The 22,673-nt window shown below is 38.7% G+C and overlaps 1 protein-coding gene across 1 annotated transcript in view; it reads left to right on the top strand.

The window, feature by feature from the left end:
• The window catches only part of EFCAB11 (EF-hand calcium binding domain 11), a 74,553-nt gene that overhangs the window by 7,593 nt on the left and 44,287 nt on the right, over positions 1-22,673 (top strand). Inside the window, 2 exon segments of the mRNA XM_075501635.1 lie at positions 1,651-1,752; positions 3,146-3,236. Coding sequence (XP_075357750.1) covers positions 1,651-1,752; positions 3,146-3,236 — 193 coding nt within the window.

Below are 22,673 nucleotides of genomic sequence, written 5' to 3'. Positions count from 1 at the left end.
TCAACACATTTGAAGGGCATTGCGGAGGCTGGTTCTGTTTATTCTAGCATTGATGCTAAAACCCTTGTTCATTAAACCACGCCCTTACTTGTAAATCTTTAGTTTAGGCAACAAATGCAGAATGAAGATTTTACTCAGATTTTTTTCAAGAGGACAACCACATATGAATGCCTGAACCAAAAATAGTGAGCTAATATGTAAAGATAGATTATGGATTTGTTAATACCTAATTGGCTTGAATATTTTTTTAAGATGACCTTTTTGTGTGTTGAGATAGCTTTACAGCCTGTTCTAGTAGCACTTAAATTGCCAAGTCTCAAGATCAATGAATAGGCGGCACTCTATTAGAGGAGTCATTCTATAAAAGGAAAATTCTATACTGTAATTTTCTGGGCTCGTATGTTACTCTGAAAGAGAAAAAATAAATGGATAGAAAGCTTATATTGCTTTTTATGGTTTCACTTCCATAGTTATCCAATTGAATGGAAAGCTGTTCATGCAGGCAAGTTCAGTATGTTTAGGCAACCTCTGTTATTAAAGAAATTGTGCATGTACAGAACCTAGCAGTTGAAAGCAGCAAGTCTTTGTAATCCTGGAAACTGAGACTGTAACAGTTCTTAACATACGATTTTTCAAGAAGAAATAAGGAAAGAAACACTGGAAATCTGTAAGCTTGGAGTTTAAGATTTGAATTGAGACAGCAGGTGGAGCTGAAGGAGTTGTGCTTTTGAAGCACTGCAGAAAGAATAGGATATGAATGAATCAAAAGAAAGACAGTGCAGAGCTTTTGTTATATTTTTTGATAAAGAAAAATTCCTGCAGCATACAGTCATGTTGCCTTCTAAAGAAAATTAAATTGTTTAAAATGAGTGTAAAGCATATATTAGAAAGTTATGAGAAAGGATTTTTTGTCTGTTTAATTATTGAGCTGAAGTGGGATTTTTTTGCCAAAAAAATATGTATCTGCAGAATTTTTATATCAAGATTTTTGCATGTTTCATGGGGAGGCCTGAAGTTTTGAGGGGGAGATTTTTGTTTCTTAATTTTTATGTTTTACTTGGATTTTAGAAGAAATGGTCAATTAAGGACTTACAAACTAGGTTTGCATTTCAATTTCTTTCATTTTCAGTTCATTAAAAGGATAAGATAAATGTACAAGTAAAGACTTTCATATGGTATACGGGAGGAATAACCAATCCAGTTCTACATTCAATTTTATCATGAATTTTATAGGAATCTATATCTGAGGTTATAGATTATTTCAGAGTTCTCTCACTGCTGGGAATGATGCCAGATAGATTGTTTATGCAGCATGGATCTTTATCCATGGCGTGCAACTGCTATTGACTTAGAAAAGTCCATGTTTCTCTCCAGTGCAAAGAAATATGAGATGGCAGGTAACAAGAAGAAAAAAGTAGAAGTAAACAGAAGCATTATACTGAGGTATAGAAAATATGTGAGAAAATTTAAATGATACTGAAATGTTTGCATGATCATCGTCTAACTTTGAAGACTATTATTTCAGGGGTTTTTTTTGTTATTTATATAATTAAAATTATTCATAATTTTTAGACTACAGTCGTACATATTTTTAAGGAGAAAACCTGACTTCTTTTCAGGGAGATTTATTTATATTTTACATTTTTCTAGGTCTATTATTTGAAAAGTTTTTAAATCTCATGAGTGCAAAGAAGGCTGTACAGTTATACAGTAATGAAACAAGGCAAATATTTACAGCTTTTGATGTGCAAGGTAAGTTTTTTCTCCTAAATATTTGAAGTATTAATTTAATTCTAAAACAATTAAGCAAAACAGAACACCTGAAGAAAATAAAAAGAAGTTAAGATGACATGGCCTGGATGCTGCAAGGTTAAGTAAAACAGTACCAGAGTAGCAAAGATCATGATGATATTACTATAAATGAAGTCAGGGTCAGTAGGTTGTGGCGTTCTAGATGGTAGCTCTGAATTGTCTGTTGTACTATGAGCTCCTCCAGCTGTTAAAAGAATCTCTAGCCATTCACCCTACCTACTTGCTGTTACTACCTCTCATTATTTCTTTTACTCCTATATCTCCACTCATTTATGCCACATATTCTATGGATTTCTGTCCCTGGTGATGGGTATAGATCTTTTTTACTTCTCGTGATAGACCAAGGAAGGGAAACCAAAGCAACAAGGATTTTTTCTCATTCTTGTTGGGAGGTAGATGTGATGATTCTTTTTCATTCCTGCTAGACAGCAGAGGATCTCCCATCACCAAACTGAAAAAAGGAAAACTTCATCAGGAGCCTCTGAGCTGATGGACATTCAGATGATCCTTTGCCTTTTTCTTCCTGACCTGAGATAGGGCTATAGTCCTTGAAAAGAAGGAAAGTGAAGCATATGGCAGATCAGATGTTGGGATGATCAGATAAGCATCCACTCAGCTTTTTGCTATGAACTAAAAGTAGCTTTTGAAGTGTTATTTTTAGTGAGTTATTTCAAAGGACTTAACTGTTTCAAGCACTGTACTTTTGTTTGTCTTTCTATCTGCTGCACATGATCTGCAATAGCCCTGTTTGAGATGGTTTATTTTCCAGTTGGATCTGGAAGTGAATTCATAACCTAAGTGATTGATCAGTTGCTATTACTCTGATATAATGTATTCAGGATCTTAAGTCTGCAGCAGGATTAAACTGAAGGAGAAATCTTTTATGAAAGAAAATTTTTGAAACACAATGCTCAGAGTAACTAAGATGTCAATGCTAGATTTGATGTGAATGTCAAATGATACATTTGAAATGTAATTTTGCATATTTTAGAGTCTATATTTTCAAAGTTTTACAAATCTGAAATTTTCAATTCAAAATGCCTACTTTTAAAATTAAAACTTAAATAAGAAAGTGGTGGATGTCGTAGGCACAGTACTTTTGAACAGGGTTCCCAGTGGTAGAAAGGAATTGTCAGTATAAAATCTTTCTTAGACTGTTTGTCTATATAAAGTAGCCATCCTAAAATATTTTGTGAATACAGTAACTTAAAGAGTGTATAATAATTTCAGACATGTTAATTGATTAGCTCACATGCAAACATGATTGTATTAAGTAGTTTAAAAAAACCCTTAATTTATATTATTTTTCTCTTGCCTAATCTTGATTTAAAAGATAGAGGATTTTTGACTTTTGAAGACTCCAAGAAAGCCTTCAATTCTGTTTCTCCTAAGTTATCTGAAAGAATCATAGTTGAAGCCTTCAGGTAAGATTAACAAAGATATCCTTATTGCTGGATAGCAGGCTTTTTGTTGTATACATTTCAGTTAACTGAAATTATTAGATTCTATCACGCAACTGAAGATAAAAGCTTCAGCACATTACTGTTTCAGTGCTTTTAATAATAAATATTATAAACATAAATAATATGTGTAAATAATATAATAATTAATATAAATTGTATAAATAGAAATATTTATCATTAAAATAATAAATATTACCAGATACAGAAAGTAATTTGTTGCCTGTACTTAAGAAGCCTAAAATTATTTCCTTTTACATTTGCCTTCTGTAATCAGGAAATCTGCATTCAAGAGCTGTCTCTTGAAAAATTCAGTTAAACTGTAGTGCATATTGCGAGGCAGTAGTGTTGAGATTTCTTGCAAGGTGAGATTGGCTCAGAAGTTAAAGGATAAAATTTTGAAAGTAATTTGCAGATCATAAAAAATTGATCTTACCTCTGCAGTTGCCAGTAAACCTTATTTAAAAAAATGTTTTGCAAAACATGGTGTTGCAAAGTGTAAAACTTTCTTTTTGTGATGTGAATGATTCATTTGGAAGTAACTCAGTCATTGAGAGAAGTCCTTCACTTGTGAAGACATGGCATCATACAGCTTGCTGGGCACCATCTTTAAAAGGTGGGGTTAGATTTTGGGTTGTTTTTCTTTTTTGCAGTTATCTGGAGTCGTGGTACAAAGCATTATAGCAGAACAGGAATTGGTCTGTACACCTTTCAAGCCACTGGCATACAATAACAAAATCAAAGTGTAGAGTAACTAATGTCTTAGATGATGCTCTTGTGTTTTTGCACTAAAGATGTAATATATTTTGGGGAGAGTAATTATTTTAAGAAGGTTTGAAAAGTTATGTGGTGTATTTTTCTTGATGTCCAAGTGATTTTACCATCACTTTTTGGTATATTGTCAAGAAATAAATGGGAAAATGTAGGTAAAATAGCTGGGGACCCAGTATCTGTATGACATTCATTGAGGGAGTTACTTGGACTGATTCTAGTCTGGTCAACAGACTGAATGATCACTAGAAGTTGGAGTGCTTTGGGTGCATGCCGGGAGAACATCTTTCAGTTTAATTTCATCTGGAAGGAATGCAGTTTGTATGCTGTGATCACTGTGATGTTAACCGTTGCACAATCAGTGGGGAAGACTGGGAGATACAACTCAAAAGAGCATTCAAAATCTTAAGTAAAACATAGTGACATATTGAGACAAGGGGAAAAAAAAGCTTAATTGGTATATTTCAGAGCTTTGTGAAATTGTTACATGAAAAGGGGTTTTTATGTTTATTTATGAAATTTTCACTTTGGTGGAAATGCTGTCTCCAAACCATGTCAGGTACTGGTGGGTTCCTTTGATTTGGAAGGTTGCATGTATTATTTTCTTATACTTTAAATGAAGTAAAATCTTACAGAATAAGCTAAGTCTGTGGTTAGTGTCACAAAGGCTAAAAGGAAAGGGAAGTAGAAAAAAAAGTTAAAGGCACATACGTAGTGCTTAGCTTATCTACTTACTATACAGAGCAGGGAATTATTTTCTGCTATACGAGTTCAACTCTCAACATATTCTTAGACATAAAAATGAAAACAAGCGTATTCAAGCTACGCAGAACACAAGGAAGGAAGAATATCAGTAATTGATTTACATTAAGAATGAACAGCCCCACCAAAGCCATTTAGCTTTCAGATCAAGTAGACTTGATTTGTAGGTGTGCAAAATGCTCATTATGAGGCATCTATATATGTTGAACTGATTTTAACAAACTTGAGGCTTGAAAATGGAATTCTTGTATTTATATTCATATATTTTACTAATATTAAAATAGTCTTAAAATGTTTAATACAATATAGTAAGAAGCTAAAGAATAAGGGATTATTTTTCTAACCTACCTGTAAACAACTGTTATGCTGAAAATCTTTTTATGGCTACAAAGGAGACACACCTGAAACATAAAGCCAATATTTATTTTTACTATATACTGAAATCTTAGCAGTCTAGTCAAAGAATTATTATTAGTACAGATTTAATAATTGCAATAAAAGAAAGAAAAATAAAATAAAGAATACTATGCTACAGAAGGTCTCAATGCAGTTAAATATGTTATACACCTCCTAACATCTACCCCTTTTTCTGTTACTATGCTCAGTCTTCCACTGTCCCTCTCAGTCCTGAGGTTAACAGTTTCAAGGCAGGCATGGTAGGGTGAATTGCCATTATCCTGACTTCTGCACCAGAAGGGGTATGATATTCATATTGATGTTTTCTTCTCTCTTACTCTAGCATCCACTTTGGGTCATTTTTATATGTTTTCCAGCACAGTTTACACCTTCCTCTTTCTTCATTAGTCTGCAAGCCCACATTACATCCAAATTTACTATATATGGCACATATTACATATTTTAGATACTTGTTCTTTGCTGCCTTTGTCATCCATAAAACTACTTCTGTCCAGCTCCTGTGTCTGCATTTCTTTAACTGACCATTGGTGAGTTGTTTATAGTCTTGGTCCTCCAGTGTTAGCCTGTGCCCTGTACCTTAACATCCCATGTCTGTACTCCTCTGCTCTATATGCTGTGTCTTTACATCTGAAGGCCTCTGCTATCATGCCAAGTCTATATTTCTCTACATCATTATCTTAAACTCATAAATATTTCATTTTACGTAGCAGAAATTCTTGTTATTACTGTCTGTATAAAGCTGTGTTTATACTGTATGAACGTAAGAAGAACAAATTAGACATAGCCACCTGGTCCTTAAAAGAACTGCTGTTACAGATAAAGCAAGTAAAATCTCCAGGCAGGTCAAGCAAGTTCAGACAAAGTCTGGCAAGCCCCAGTCCTCAGACCTTGCAAACTCAGTACAGAGTTTGTGGCCTGTTATTAGCAATGGCTGTACTGTATTTACTGGAATACAGGGCTATGAAACATACAGTTAATATCTCTGCTTTACTTTAACATTGTCTATTCTCTTATAAATGTGTAAAGATATAGTGAGTTAATTTGAATTGGTAATAGAGCTTCAGGATGGAGTGGTGTTGTTAAATGCTCTATTTTATGAAAGAAAAAAGATACCTCATTCAGTAGTGTTTCTAAGTATAGTAAGTGGGTGGTTTGATTTTTTTTTTTAATTCCATGGGAATAGGACCAAACATAAATATATTTTCATCTCATACTGATAAAATAATATTTAATGTAGACGTTCTTTCTCCTCAGGGATTGTTTTCTTAAAAATGTCATTAATATACTGCACTTAGCTGTTGCTAAAGTTTGCAAAATGTGGGCGAGTTTTCAGTTTATATTTGATTGTATTAACTGACCATAATCTTGCCTGAACAGTAGCATAACATTTATTGTTTCTGAGCTAATATTGCAGTTACATTGAACAAAATGCTGAAGTGCTTATCATGCACCTGGTGTGCACCTGATTAAAATGCCATTGTACCATAAAAACTCAACATTCTTGACACAGGAGTTGCAGAAGTACCTGCTAAGGTAATGGCGTGATGATATGTTCTTTCATGATGGGGGTCTTTGTAATGGGTAGCACACACAAGAATTTCTTTATAATAGTGCTGCTGTTCTGCATGTAGCTACATGGATACGAAATGTGACAAGTCCTTTGCAATAATAATTTGTGATAAATGGCTGTCTGTAAGTGAACATGTTGTCTTTTAAAGTGGGATTCAAATTCTTAAAAAAATATTTCAAGTATGGTTTTGGTTTTTTGTTGTGAATATGAATGTAATATTTGAATTATACAATATTATTAATTACTACTGCTGACAAAATATTTGTCTTAGCTGTACCATTTGTTTAGAAAAAATAGGTTATTTCTATGCTAAATCCTTAGACCATGATAATGGAAATAGTGACAGAAGTAAACTGAAAACCAATCACATGTGAATGTGAGTGAACCTATAAATGATGAAAAATGTCTTACAAACCAAAAGTGGACAGAAAAGTCTCATACAGTTTTTAAAGCTAGCAAGCGTAAAGCAGATCTTAAGGAAGAAAAGAAGGTGTTCATGATCTGCATTTTATGCTGCTGTGCCCTTAGATTGATAGGATCACACACTAGAGGTATATTAGTACTTTTGTATGTATTGGTACTTTCAATACGAAAAATGACCTAATTGTCTCATATTTCTTTCACGTAATTATCTAGTAATGAGAAAATAACCTGTTTTTCAGAGCCACCCCATGGAAGAAATCTTATGCTCTTTTATGCAAGTTTGATTTATAGACATGTACTGCAGAGCACAGTGAATATGAGGCATTCATCTTCCTATGGCTAGTTGCCATGGAAACATAGTACACAGTACAATGTCATTCCAGCTCTGGTGATGCCTGCAGTAGTTTATTCCTTTGTTGTTCTTGTTTCTTAAGCAACTGTCTTGCAGCCTTTCATATTATCACACTTCATCACCTATACAAGTCTTTTTCCTTATCTCTTGAGAACCATCTCTAATAGAAAAGATTCATTTTTTGTCTACCCATGCATATCAGTGTACGTACTTTTTTTTTCAAATCATGGGTTAAAAGCTTGTCCCATGCCCACAAATAATATACCATTGCCCTAAAACTGGTACAAGAGGATGGCAAACCAGACTGAACATCAAAGTGTAAAGGACCTGGCTCAGCATATTTACTATCTCCTATCAGGGACTGGAGTTAAGAATGTTCTTCTGTAACCAGTATCTCACTCCAGGAAGACAGAAAGTAAAAATAATCCAATAGATTCTCCTACCTGTCCTTAGCTGGCATTTGTGAGGTGGACAAAAATCCAACAGCTGTCTTGTAATACCCACTCTGTTTCACCCTTGTGAGATAAGAAATGAAAGGAACTGGAAAAAAAAAAGGAGAGCCTCATAATTAATCTAAAAAAGTACTAAGGGTGTTCAGGGTGCTGACAAGAGTCAAACTGAATGATTTTTGTATTGAGAAGCTGTACCCTAACTCAAGTTCTTCTTTTTCAAGGCAGTACCTATTTGCTGATTCATTACACAAGGAACTGATACACGATTAAGGCTGTATGTGACCCGGTTCTGCCTAAGTGGGGTGATACTTTGCAAGAAAACATGTATGGTTGAAAAGATTTGGTAGAGAATCCTGAGTTAACACCTAAAGATAGATGTATCTTTTGGGTAATATTAATGAGGTTTGGTTTGTTTTTCCTCTCTGTAACTCTGTTACCAATTTTGTAATCCAATTACTTAACAACATACTTTGCTACTTGTGGTGGGTTGACCCCAGCCAGCAATTAAGCACCCACCCGGTCACTCACTCACTGCCCCCACAGTGGGATGGGGGAGAGAATCAGAAGAGCAAGAGCAAGAAAACTCGTAGGTTGAGATAAGGACACTTTAACGAGTGAAGCAAAGCTGTGCATGCAAGCAAGGCAGAATACAGAATGTATTCACTACTTCTCATCAGCAGGCAGATGTTTAGCTGCTTCCTGGAAAGCAGCATGCCTAATGGTTACTGGGAAGATAAACACCATTACCACAAACATCCCCTCCTTCCTTGTCCTTTCCCCAAGTTTTTATTGCTGAGCAGGATGTCATAGAATCATGGAATGGTTTGGGTTGGAAGGGACCTTAAAGATCATCTAGCCCAACGCCTCTGCCATGGGCAGGGTCATCTTTCACTAGATCAAGTTGTTCAAAGCCCCGTCCAACCTGATCTTGAACACTTCCAATGATGGGGCATCCACAGCTTCTATGGGCAACCTGTTCCAGTGTCTCACCACTCTCACTGTAAAAAATTTCTTCCTTATAGCCAATCTAAATCTACCCTCTTTGATTTGGTAGCCCTATACGTCAGGGAGAGTCTGGATAGTTTAGAGCTCGATGATGGTGATGATAGGGTGGAGTGTCTGTGGGTCAGAATCAGGGGGAAGGCCAACAAGGCAGATATTGTGGTGGGAGTCTGTTACAGACCCCCCAACCAGGATGAGGAGACAGATGAACTATTCTATAAGCAGCTGGGAGAAGCCTCACGATCGCTAGCCCTTGTTCTTGTGGGGGACTTCAACCTGCCAGATGTCTGCTGGAAATACAATACAGCAGAGAGGAAACAGTCCAGGAGGTTCCTGGAGCGTGTGGCAGATAACTTCCTGACGCAGCTGGTGAGTGAGCCAACGAGGGAAGGTGCCCCGCTGGACCTCTTGTTCACGAACAGAGAAGGACTGGTGAGTGATGTGATGGTTGGAGGCTGTCTTGGGCAGAGCGATCATGAAATGATAGAGTTTTTGATACGTGGAGAAGCGGCGAGGGGGGTCGGCAAAACTGCCACCTTAGACTTCCGGAGGGCGGACTTCAGCCTGTTTAGGAGACTGGTCGACAGAGTCCCCTGGGAGGCAGCTCTTATGGGCAAAGGGGTCCAGGAAGGCTGGACATTCTTTAAGGAGGAAGTCCTAAAGGCACAAGAGCGGGCTGTCCCCAGGTGCCGAAAGACGAGCCGGCGGGGAAGAAGACCGGCCTGGCTGACTAGAGAGCTCTGGCTCGAACTGAGGAGAAAGAGGAGAGTCTATGACCTCTGGAAGAAGGGGCGGGCAACTCAGGAGGACTACAGGGGTGTAGCGAGGCTGTGCAGGGAGAAAACTAGAAGGGCCAAAGCTGAGCTAGAGCTCAGTCTGGCTGCTGCTATAAAAGACAACAAAAAACACTTCTTCAAATACATTAGCAGCAAAAGGAGAGCTAAGGAGAATCTCCAGCCCCTAGTAGATGTGGGAGGAAACACAGTGACCAAGGATGAGGAAAAGGCTGAGGTACTTAATGCCTTCTTTGCCTCAGTCTTTATTAGCAGGGCCGAATGTTCTATGGGTACCCAGCCCCTGGAGTTGGAAGATAGGGATGGGGACCAGACTGGAGCCCCCATTATCCAGGGGGAAATGGTTAGTGACCTGCTGCACCACTTAGACACTCACAAGTCTATGGGGCCTGATGAGATCCACCCGAGAGTGTTGAAGGAGCTGGCAGATGTGCTCACCAAGCCCCTTTCCATCATTTACCAGCAGTCCTGGCTAACTGGGGAAGTCCCTGCTGACTGGAGATTAGCGAATGTGACACCCATCTTCAAGAAGGGCCGGAAGGAGGACCCGGGGAACTACAGGCCTGTCAGCCTGACCTCGGTGCCAGGGAAGCTGATGGAGCAGATCATCCTGAGTGCTATCACACGGCATGTAGAGAATAACCAGGGGATCAGGCCCAGCCAGCATGGGTTCAGGAAAGGCAGGTCCTGCTTGACCAACCTGATCTCCTTCTATGATAAGGTGACCCGCCTAGTGGATGAGGGGAAGTCTGTGGATGTTGTCTATCTAGACTTCAGTAAAGCCTTTGACACGGTTTCCCACGGCATTCTCCTGGAGAAACTGGCTGCTCATGGCTTGGACGGGTGTACTCTTCGCTGGGTAAAGAACTGGCTGGACGGCCGGGCCCAGAGAGTGGTGGTGAATGGAGTTTACTCCGGTTGGCGGCCGGTCACAAGCGGTGTTCCCCAGGGCTCGGTGTTGGGGCCAGTTCTGTTTAACATCTTTATCAATGATCTGGACGAAGGGATCGAGTGCACTCTCAGTAAGTTTGCAGACGACACCAAGTTGTGTGGGAGTGTTGATCTGCTGGAGGGTAGGCAGGCTCTGCAGAGGGACCTGGACAGGCTGGATCGATGGGCTGGGGTGAATTGTATGAGGTTTAACAAGGCCAAGTGCAAGGTCCTGCACTTGGGCCACAGCAACCCCATGCAACGCTACAGGCTTGGGGAAGAGTGGCTGGAAAGCTGCCTGGCAGAGAAGGACCTGGGGGTGTTGGTTGACAGCCGCCTGAATATGAGCCAGCAGTGTGCCCAGGCGGCCAAGAAGGCCAATGGCATCCTGGCCTGTATCAAAAATAGTGTGGCCAGCAGGACTAGGGAAGTGATTGTGCCCCTGTACTCGGCACTGGTGAGGCCGCACCTCGAATACTGTGTTCAGTTTTGGGCCCCCCACTACAAGAGAGACATTGAGGTGCTGGAGCGCGTACAGAGAAGGGCAACGAAGCTGGTGAAGGGTCTGGAGCACAAGTCTTATGAGGAGCGGCTGAGGGAGCTGGGACTGTTTAGCCTGGAGAAAAGGAGGCTGAGGGGAGACCTCATCGCTCTCTACAACTACCTGAAAGGAGGTTGTAGAGAGGTGGGGGTCGGTCTCTTCTCCCAGGTAACAAGTGATAGGACAAGAGGAAATGGCCTCAAGTTGCGCCAGGGGAGGTTTAGACTGGATATTAGGAAATTTTTCTTCACCGAGAGGGTTATCAAGCATTGGAACAGACTGCCCAGGGAAGTGGTTGAGTCGCCATCCCTGGAGGTATTTAAAGGACGTTTGGATGAGGTACTTAGAGACATGGTGTAGTGGTGGTTTTTGGCAGTGTTAGGTTTATGGTTGGACTCGATGATCTTAAAGGTCTTTTCCAACCTATATGATTCTGTGATTCTGTGATTCTGTGATTTTAAAACTATTGCCCCTGTCCTGTCACTACAGGTCTTGGTGAAAAGTCTGTCCCTATCTTTCTTACAAGCCCCCTTTATATATTGCGAGGCTGCAATAAGGGCTCCCTGGAGCCTTCTCTTCTCCAGGCTGAATGGCCTCAACTCTCTCAGCCTTTCTTTCAGTGCAACAATAGGTGGTATCTTAAGTCTCTTTACAGCATGAGCAACAAATTTCATATGGTATGGAACATCTCTTTGGTCAGTTTGGGTAAGCTGTCCCAGCTGTGTCCCCTCCTAACTTCTTGCTCCCCTCCTGCCTACTCACTAGGGGAACAGAGTGGGAAAAAGAAAGCCTGGAGGCTGTGCAAGCAGTGCTCAGCAGCAGCCAAAACACCGGTGTTGCCAACACTGTTCTAGTCACAGATCCAAAACACAGCTCCATGCGTGCTACTGTGAAGAAAATTAACTCCATCCCAACCAGACCTAGTACACTACTGTAAATTCAAATTATTCATTCTTTCTAACACTTGTCTAGTAAAAAACATCACTAGCTAAATCCTGCAGGAACTGGGCATACTGTTCCTGTGGGGCAGTAAGCCGTTATACATCTATTTCACATCTAGTGAAAGCATGGAGCTTTCACTGTCAGTAAATGTGACACCAAATCATCCTAACAAAAATTTTAAATAGAATTTCTAGCAGATATGACCCAGGTCTATCTATTTTCCCAATCCTACAGAAAAGCCATTTAAAATTTTGAACTTTTTTGTATATCACTTTATCTGAAGAAGAAGGGAATGCTAAAACAATTGACATAAGCACACAGGAATTTTTGCAGGTTTGAGAGCAAAACCTAGCATATGAGTGTTATACAATATGCCGCACATTTACATGCTCATTCCTTCTAAGTAGCTCAACATACTTTTTTCTAATCTGGGAAAAAATACTACAGGAAATAAATCTTAAAATATTTTTTAAAGTTAGTAATTTAAATTAAGGTCATATTCAAATTAAAAATTTGTGCTTTTTCTGTTTTTAAGCATATGTCCAAACAAGTTTTTGCAATTATGTTAGCAAATTTAAATAGTCACTAGTTCATGCCTCTTAGTTATCACTCCTGCTGTTCACACTGGCCTTCTTTCATTGGTCCTTGAAGTGCACAGTAAACTGTTTTAACATAAACCATTCTTAGTTCACATGAATCCATTTTATTTTGCATTGCCATGGAGTAGGGATATGCACATGGTCAGTTACCATAATACCTCCATAGTAATACAACTTATTAAAATGTGTTAATGCCACAATAAGTGCTTAGCTGGTCATATCCTCAGGGCTCTCTTTAAAAGAGAGTTTCTTTCAGACTGGATAAAACTGTGACATATAATTAAAAATATTAGAATGTGGCAGCTATAAAATAGACCAAATTCACAATATCAAAGATTAATTTTTTTTTTTATTGTGAGTAACATCTGGGATAATAGCAGCGCAGATATCTTTTTTCTCACCTGCCAACAAGCCTCAGATGTCAATCAGTTCTTTTAGCAGTAGCTTACATTTATTCAGTTTGGGGATCTCCTCACAGGGACTACCTACACAGATGCTGATTATTTTTTAATTGCATTGGATGATAGAAACTGGGGAAAAGACTGACCCCACCAAACTAATTTCAAATAAACTATTAAACAGCCATTAGATGACAATTCTTGTTCATTTTCCTCCAAAGGTGAACCTCTACCCTGAAGGGGAAAATGTTCCTTAAGCTGTTTCAGAGCATACTTTTTATTAAAAGTAGATTTTTCTCCAGTGTTAAGAATAAAAGATTTTTTGCAAAATAAACTGCATTTTTTATTTGAAGTGTAATCTGTGATGTATGCTGATAGACTGAAAACCTGATATGTTTGGATTTTTTTTACTTTAATCAATAGAATAGAGTAGAATAGAATAGACTATTTCAGTTGGAAGGGACCTACAATGATCATCTAATCCATCTGCCTGACCAATTCAGGGCTGACCAAGTTAAAGCATCTTATTAAGGGCATTGTCCAAATGCCTCTTAAACACTGACAGGTTTGGGGCATCGACCACCTCTCTAGGAAGCCTGTTCCAGTGTTTGACCACCCTCTCGGTAAAGAAATGCTTCCTAATGTCCAATCTAAACCTCCCCTGATGCAGCTTTGAACCATTCCCACGTGTCCTATCACTGGATCCCAGGGAGAAGAGATGGACACCTCCCTCTCCACTTCCCCTCCTCGGGAAGCTGTAGAGAGCAATGAGGTTGCCCCTCAGCCTCCTTTCCTCCAAACCAGACAAGCCCAGAGCCCTTAGTTACTCCTCATAGGACATGCCTTCTGGCCCTTTCACCAGCTTTGTTGCCCTCCTCTGGACACGCTCAAGGACCTTCACATCCTTCTTAAATTGTGGGGCCCAGAACTGCACACGGTATTCAAGGTGAGGCCGCACCAACACTGAATACAGTGGGATAATCACCTCTTCTGACCGGCTGGTTATGCTGTGTTTGATGCACCCCAGGGTGTGGTTTGCCCTCTTGGCTGCCAGGGCACACTGCTGACCCCTATGAGCCTGCTGTCAACCAGCACCCCCAGATCTCTTTCTGGGATCTCTCCAGCCACTCCTCTCCCAATTTATACTTGTGTCCGGTGGCACTCCATCCCAGGTGCAGAATCTGGCAATTGGACTTGTTAAATTTCATCCCATTAATCATAGCCTCAAATCTCATGGCTCAAATCATAGCCTCAATGGCTCAAATCTATCTAGATCCCTGTGCAAGGCCTCCTGTCCCTCAAGAGAGTCAACAGCACCTCCCAGTTTGGTATCATCAGCAAACTTGCTAATGGTGCATTCAACTCCTCTATCCAGATCATTGATAAATATATGGTGTAGAACTGGCCCTTAGAACTGAACCCTGAGGAACACCGCTGGTGACTGGTTGCCAGCCAGATGTAGCCCCATTCACTACAACCCTTTGAGCTCTGCCCTTCAGCCAGTTCTTCACCCAGCGCACCGTAATCCTGCTCATTCCACGGTTGGACAACTTGTCCAGAAGGATGCTGTGCAGGACAGTATCAAAAGCCTTCCTAAAATCCAGAAGAACGACGTCCACTGCCTTCCCTTCCTCCATTAGGCAGGTGACCTTATCATAGAAGGATACCAATTAGTTAAACAGGCCTTTCCCTTTGTGAACCCATGTTGACTGTGCCTGATGGTTGCATTATTCTTTAAATGCCTTTCAATAGTACCCAGTATAATCTTCTCCATAATTTTTCCAGGAACTGAGGTTAGACTAACAGGTCTGTAGTTCCCTGGGTCTTCCCTCACGCCCTTTTTGTAGATGGGAATAACATTGGCTAGCTTCCAGTCAGCAGGGACCTCCCCAGACTCCCAAGACCTTTGGTAGATGATTGAGAGGGGTCCTGCCATAACATCCGCTAGCTCCTTCAGTACTCTGGGATGAATCCCATCAGGCCCCATGGACTTGTGAACATTCAGCTGATACAGCTGGTCCCTTACAATTTCAGTGTCCACAAAAGGAAAGTCACTGTTCCCATGCTCGTGGTCCTCTGACACAGGGGACTGGGCAGCCCAAGGTCTATCAGTATTATTAAAGACCGAGGCAAAAACCACACGGAATATAGTAGAATAATATAGTATGAATGGTATGAATAATAGATAATATAAATAGCAATAAGTCTTTGCAGTAGCAAAGAAGGTTTTGCAAAGTCTAGGGTCCCTTTATAGTAGAAAAAAACTGTGACAAAAATAAAAATGAGCCAGTCTATGGCATAATAAAAGAACAGCCTTCTGTCAAATTGTTAGCCAGTTTTCTTTGGTTTTAGATTTTGTTCTTTTTTCTTACAATCTCTGCTGCATTTATGAGAAAACTAATCAGCATCAGAATTGCAACACAATTGAAAAGGGGATATTGTAATATTACATCCTAAGGAAACTTAAATTAATAGCTAGTTGAAAGAAATACCTGATGACAGCACTTGTTTTTAACATGACAGACTAAGTTATTACTTGATTTAATAAATGCTCTCAAGTTAATTGGCAGCATGTACTGTTTATGACATAGCTGCACAGTGTCCCTTCACTTCATCTTTAATATTTTGTTTAAATTAGGGATAAAATATTACTAACAGCATTTAAATTATTGTCCTGGTTTCGGCTGGGATAGAGTTAATTTTCTTCCCAGTAGCTGGTATAGTGGTATGTTTTGGATTTTAGGATGAGAATAATGTGATAACACACTGATGTTTTGGCTGTTGCTAAGCGGTGTTTACACTGGTCAAGGACTTCTCAGCTTCCCATGCTCTGCCAGGTGCACAAGAAGCTGGGAGGGGGCACAGCCAGGACAGCTGACCCCAACTGGCCAAAGGGCTATTCCATACCATATGGCGTCATGCTCAGTCTAGAAACTGGGGGGAGTTGGCCGGGGGGTAGTGGTCACTGCTCAGGGACTGGCTGGGCATCGGTCGGCAGGTGGTGAGCGGTTGTATCACTTTTTTTTCCTCCCTTGGGTTTTGTTCCTCTCTCTCTTGTTGTTTTCCTTCTCATTACAATTCATTATTATTATTACTATTATTTTGTTCCAATTATTAAACTGTTCTTATCTCAGCCCACGACTTTTCTTACTTTTGCTCCTCCGATTCTCTCCCCCATCCCACCGGGGGGGAGTGAGCGAGCGGCTGCGTGGGGCTTAGTTGCCGGCTGGGGCTAAACCACGACAATTATGTATATGCTCTTAGCAATCCTTATATTCTTGAATTGGACAAAATTTATAAAAGTGTTTGTGTTTCAGCTTTACAAGAATTGATTTGAGTTTTTTAACTGACTTCTTATAAGGCTTGTAGGATAATGGGTGTCCTCTCACGATAGCTTTGGAACTTACAGACTGGTTTCAGCGAAATATCACAAAGAGCTGAGATCAAATAAATAATTGGATTTCTGCAAATTTCATAAAAATAGGTGAACAAAGAAGAAGAGAGAGGTGCTGTAAGTGTCCCCAACAGAGGAAAGGGCTGTTATGTGAGTTAATGAATCTTAGACATCACAGAGTCTACATGGGAGCAAGACCTTATAAAGGCCCAGCTGCGGAGAAGCTTCAGACAAAGATTTCATCATAGACTCTAAAGTCAGTCAATCATAAGATGCAAATCGACAGGAAATCATCGTTAGCTCAAGTATTCACAGAATTATTTGTTTAATACGATTTATAACTATTGTATTCTTTTGTTGTAATATTTCCCTCAGAAGTTTAAAAAGCATAATGCCATAAATCCTGAAAGATTTAATAATCTAAGATGATTTCTGAATTTTTAATATATATTCACTGATTTTTTCCTCCAAATCTTTTGTACATTGTGCAAATTCTCTTAAATAACTTTGATGACAAGAGAAGATTCCCTTTTAATCATGGAATCCTAGAAAAAATAAGATTACAGATACCCTTGAGCATGTGCTGCATCTTGTGTTTTGGCACGTCGATGATGCTATAGAAGAGGAGTCTTCATTACACATATTCATACGATCATAAAAAAGGCCTCAGCATAGTACAACAACATATCATGACAAGAGGCAATGTGTACAAGTTGTGTCGGGGGAAATTCTGTTTGAATATGGGAAAAAAATCTGCATGGTTGAGGAGAATTAACATTGGAACAGGTTACGCAGAGAAGTGGTGGAATCTCCTTTCCTGGAAATATTCAATGCTTAGCTTGACAGGGCCCTTGGAAACCTAATCTAAGGCCCTGCTTTCAACATAACCAGCTGATCTCCAGAAGTCCCTTCCAACCCAGAGCTTTGTATGATTCTATGCTTCTATGTTCTCTGTTACAGCACAAGAACCTCAGAAGTCACAAGATATTCAGTAGCACTTGAGAGACTTAACTAAGGACTAGGGTTACACATTGCACTAGGCGATATACAAATACTTAGCAAAATACCATTTCTCTCCCAAAGATCTTGTGAGTTACCACTGAGCAAATAGTAATACATATGAGAGGCAGTAGATTCCACAACCTGAGTTCTTCTCTTAATCTTAGAGAAACGAGCTATGTTTCTCTGGGTGCTGAGGACATTTTGAGAATGCAACACCTCCACAGTTTTAAGACCTGTGGCATATATGTCAGTTAGACAGAGATATGGAACTGACTATCTTTAATGTTTTTGGACAATGGTCTTAAGACTCAGAAATGTATGCACCTGTCATAGAACACAAACTGGAATGGTAAAAAAGAAGTTAGTGTGCCAAAGCAAAATACTCTTCTGCATTAGGTAGAGTTGGATTACTCTCATTATGTGGGTCACTAGTCCGCATCAGGCCTGAGACTCTGTTAGGTAAGACGAGTCCTATGCCAAAAAGATAGCAATAAATGGTGTTTTTTTCTCCCAACAAAGATTGTCTAGCATGACTATTTGGTGATGGAACAATAGAGCTAAAAGAGTGGTTGAGAGCGCTTCACTGATGTGCTCTGGATAAAATGTCAAAGTGTTGAACTGTTGGTAATTTGAATCAACAGATTTTGTTAACTTCATAACCAGTTCTTGTAACGAACTCTTTCTGTGGATTTGTGGTCTGTATGCCTTTCCTTGCTTTTTCTCTTAGAAATACAGTGCTTCTAAACCTAAGAAAGAGCATATGTGGCTTTTACACAGAACTTCAGTGTAATTCCCAGGGAGCTGGTACAGAGAAAGCTCTATTCAATCCATTGATTCAGTGGAGTCAAGAGGATTCCATTTCCCGTGATTGTGAACAATTTTTAGATATTCCAAATAAAATGCTGGCCATTTACGGTCCTTTGTTAATATCATCCTTGAGCGCTCGCAGTACTTACCTGCCACATATTCTGGAGAAACATACCCTCTTGTGTTATTATTTTGTTTGAAAAGAGCTTTCTGTGAAAAGGCTCTAATTGCCCCACTCTAGACTTCCTTCTCTCAGACGTGACCAGAAATTGTGGCTTCAGATTTCTACACTCTGTGTTTGTGTACTGCAGCAGTTGTAGGAAAGGTAATTGATTCACACTAAAGTCTCTTTTCCTTTGCAAAAAAGATCTTTCATGGCAATTTCTCACCCCATTGGTCTCTGGTTTCTAGACTCTTAAAGTCCTATCATTTCTAATTCTTTCATCCCATCCCACCCCATCCCTATGAATTCACAGCTGTTTTTTCCTATTTTTCTTTCTTTGACTATGTTGGTTATTAACTAGGAATAGGAAAAAAACTTGTTAGTGAGTGAAGTGCTCCATAATTATTCTTTATGTGGAAAATCTGATGATGCCCACTGTGATAGGCAGGTAATGGGGGATGAAACTGTTTATTTTTCACATATGCTGTTGTTATTCCCATATTTCTGTAGAACAACATTCTTTTTCCTAGGAATCATTTCATACTTTTTAGAAACTTTTCAATAATTCAAACTATTAGTTTCTTATATGAAACTCATAGTTCCATTTCAACCAGGAACTGACCCTGCCCAGGTTCTGTATCCTAGAATTGTACAACGGCTGTAATTACACTCTCTGCATTGAACATACACTCTTCTAAATCAATTCTTTTTATTTATTTATTTTCACAGCCTAGCCAAGACTGTTGAGAGTTTAAATTTCCAATTCTATCATCACATGATATGGCATCTGAGTAACCTGATGTGACCTTTTCTCATTATTATTTATATTTGGATCCATACAGATATTAACAAGACAAAATGAGCAGAAGAAACTTTTGTCAAAATCTGATGTACTACCAATGCTCTATGTCCTCTTTTAGGACTACTTGGCATGACATAATCTTTCTATCTTGATATGGGAAATGTCATGTATATGCTGTATGAGTATTGCAGGTGTATTCAATCTACTCCCAATCCTTACATGTGTTTAAGAAACATTCATGAAATGTCTGAGAAATTCGTTCAACAATCTGGATCATGGTTGTTTCTCTTTCAGGATGTTTCCCTCCAAGTTAATAATCAAGTACTGATAGGCTTTAGAGCTTTAAAGCACATTGCTGATGTCCAGACTGTTGTTTAGCTCAGAAGCAGAGATTCTCCTTGTCTTCTCCTTCTCCAATTCCAGATTTCTGCTAACAATCTAGAATTCACCAAGACTTCCTAGCTAGATAGGGTTGTGGTTTTATCCACTGTGGAGTCTCTTATATTTTCTTTACAGAGTTTGATTAAATGTTTGAATCTTATAGGAATTATGAAAGAATTGGTTTGGGAACTGCAAACCAATTTCAACAAAACCGAAGTTTTGCTGGGTTATGATGTTTCAATCAATTACTTGATTGACTGCCCATTGAAAGCCTGTTGTCAGAATTATGTAAGTAGAAGGCATCAGAATATACATTCACTTAGCAAGCAGTAGAGTACGTTCCTGGGGTTGCTCAGACACATGCAGAGGACGTATTTCTTACACTCAAAAAAGCATAGGGAAACAAATTTGGATCTTCCTATCAAGGTAACCCATCACTCCATATTGCCAAATAGCCTGCAGAAACAGGTAACGAAATTATTTCAAGTCCTTCATGATTTGAAGTCTTATTCTCCAAGCTAGTTATGAGTCTTTGCTGAAAGTAAGCCAAATTCCATACTTAGAATGCAGTTTTACTGTTGAGAAATTGATCAATGATCTCTGTAATTTAACTGGTAAGTACATTTAGCAAAAATAATGATCCTTTTATAACTATCTTTATTAAGGTGGGTTTTTTTATTTTATAGTATATTCCCAGTCAGCCAGTCTACTGTGTCTTTGTCCCTGATCATAAACTTCTAGTACTATTAATCTCTTTTGGAATCAAATAATTTTAGGAAATGAGTGAATGAACAGCCCTTGTTTTCTTGACAGATAGTTTTGATTCATCTTGTCTCCTGTAACTGACAGTGTCTCTTGCTTCATCTAATAAATACTAAGCTGTTTGTCTTACACGTCTAAATCGCAAACTTGGCAGCAAATTCTCTTCTTCCTTCTATCGGTTTTTATCTGCTGGCGTTTTCTCCCATGAGTAACATTAATATGGTGTATGCACTACAATGCCAAATGCAATATTAATTCTTTATCTAAGTTAGTGAATATAAATACATAGTGGCATTGTCTTCTGCTTATGCATAAATATACATAATATGCTGTGACTAGAATTTTTTAGCATGAGTGTTATTCAAATTTAAGGCCCTAATAAATTTTCCCTTATATTAATTCTATAGTGAAAAATAATAATTCTGAAAAAATTTAAACATTTTAGTGTAATTTTAAAGGGCATGTCAAGTTTTATTTGGAAGAATTATATCAAGCATTTACTCTTTTCCTCCTGGCTTCTTAAGTTGGAAGGTTAATAAATTCTTCAGCCTAACTTTTTCATGCTGACAAACTATACTTCATAAACACTTCAAATGGAGTCTTGTCTGGAGTCATCTAGTAAAAAAGGTCAGTAAGGAGTCACTGATGCATTTAATTAACAAGACTGTAATTAACTAATTTGTTCTCTGGCCCTCACCTTAGTGTTGTTCTTTTTTCTGAAGATTGATTTTAGTAAATGTGTGTTATGCTTATTTTCATACATGTATACAGCACAGCCATTCTGTTTTACAGACTCATTCTTCTGTTTTTCATACTTCTAAAATCCTGACTGTTTGGGACTAGAAGCTTTTCATAGTCGGCCCCTTCTGGTAGTGGATTTCCTTTTGCATTCGCTGATGTCCTTCATTTAGAAGAAAGTAAACAGTGGTCATACCTCACATATATGCCTAAAGATAACTGAGGAGGGTATGAATTTTAGTGACTACAGCTTCTGAAGTCAAGTGACTAATATTATTGGTGGTCAGAGATCATTGATTTCCCCTGAGTAGTGTCAGCAGTTAGAATTTAATGGGTTTGGAAAATACCGTTCTTACATGTTAACTGTTCTCCATAGTAATGGCTTGTAATAGTTTGGACCTTTTTTTTCTTTCATATTGTTTTATACTTTCACTTTTAGAGGTGGAAAACCTAAGTACCTACACAGAAGGTGGAAATGACTTCTTTTTGTTCTTCAGTTAATATAGGTTTTGGTAGCGACAAATGCTAATTTAAGTCCAGAGCTCAATTAATAATGTCAAGAAATCTGGTGACAATCCCATAAAAATTTATAAAAAGTTTTTAATCTGTTTATGAAACATGATTAGGATTTTTTCACTGGCATGAATTGAAATGATATTGTCTTGCTGAACTTAGTGTATAATGAAGCCTACAGAGGCACATATATACATTTGCTGCTTATTTAGTTCATATAATGTTATTCCATTTTAAAATCTGCATGACCTTGCAACGTAATAAGATACCATATACAGCCTCCTAGTCTCATGTGAACTTTTTCGTAGTCTTGTGTCTTGATAGTAAGAGGCCTTTATAGATGTTAAAGGAACTATTCTCTACTACTGTAGCTTTAATTGGGCATCATGAAGCATTCTTGATAGTCTTTAGCATCATTCAGGTTAAATTGGTTTAACCTTCTGAAACTTCAGGAAAATCCAGCATGGTGGCAGATGTCCAGCCACATCCAGGAACAATGGTGAATTACCTTTGTTGGCCAGAGAGACATGGAGTCTCTGATCTGGTTGGCTTGTTTGCTGAAGCTGGTGCTGCCAATGGTTCCTGATGGTCTAGGAAGAGTTTGCTGGCCAGTATATGCAGGGCCTGCTTTGCAGGGAATAACAATGAAGAAAAGTACACGTTTATTTTGATTCGAGGTGTCATCCTCAAATACAGCAGAAGAGAGAAGTTGGCAAAAGCCAAAGTGAAACAATGAAAAATAGTGTGAACAAAGAGATTCCTATTTAAACAGATTGCAGAGAAATAAGGAAAAAATCTTACATCTGTGCTTTTTCAGTAAGTGCCAGAGGCCTAGCATGTAAGACGGGGAAAGTAGAATACTTTAATAAAGTTTGTTGACATTATA

This window comes from Mycteria americana, chromosome 5, assembly GCF_035582795.1.
Source record: "Mycteria americana isolate JAX WOST 10 ecotype Jacksonville Zoo and Gardens chromosome 5, USCA_MyAme_1.0, whole genome shotgun sequence".
Taxonomy (NCBI): Eukaryota; Metazoa; Chordata; class Aves; order Ciconiiformes; family Ciconiidae; genus Mycteria; species Mycteria americana.
This window is presented reverse-complemented; position numbering and strand designations above follow the sequence as displayed.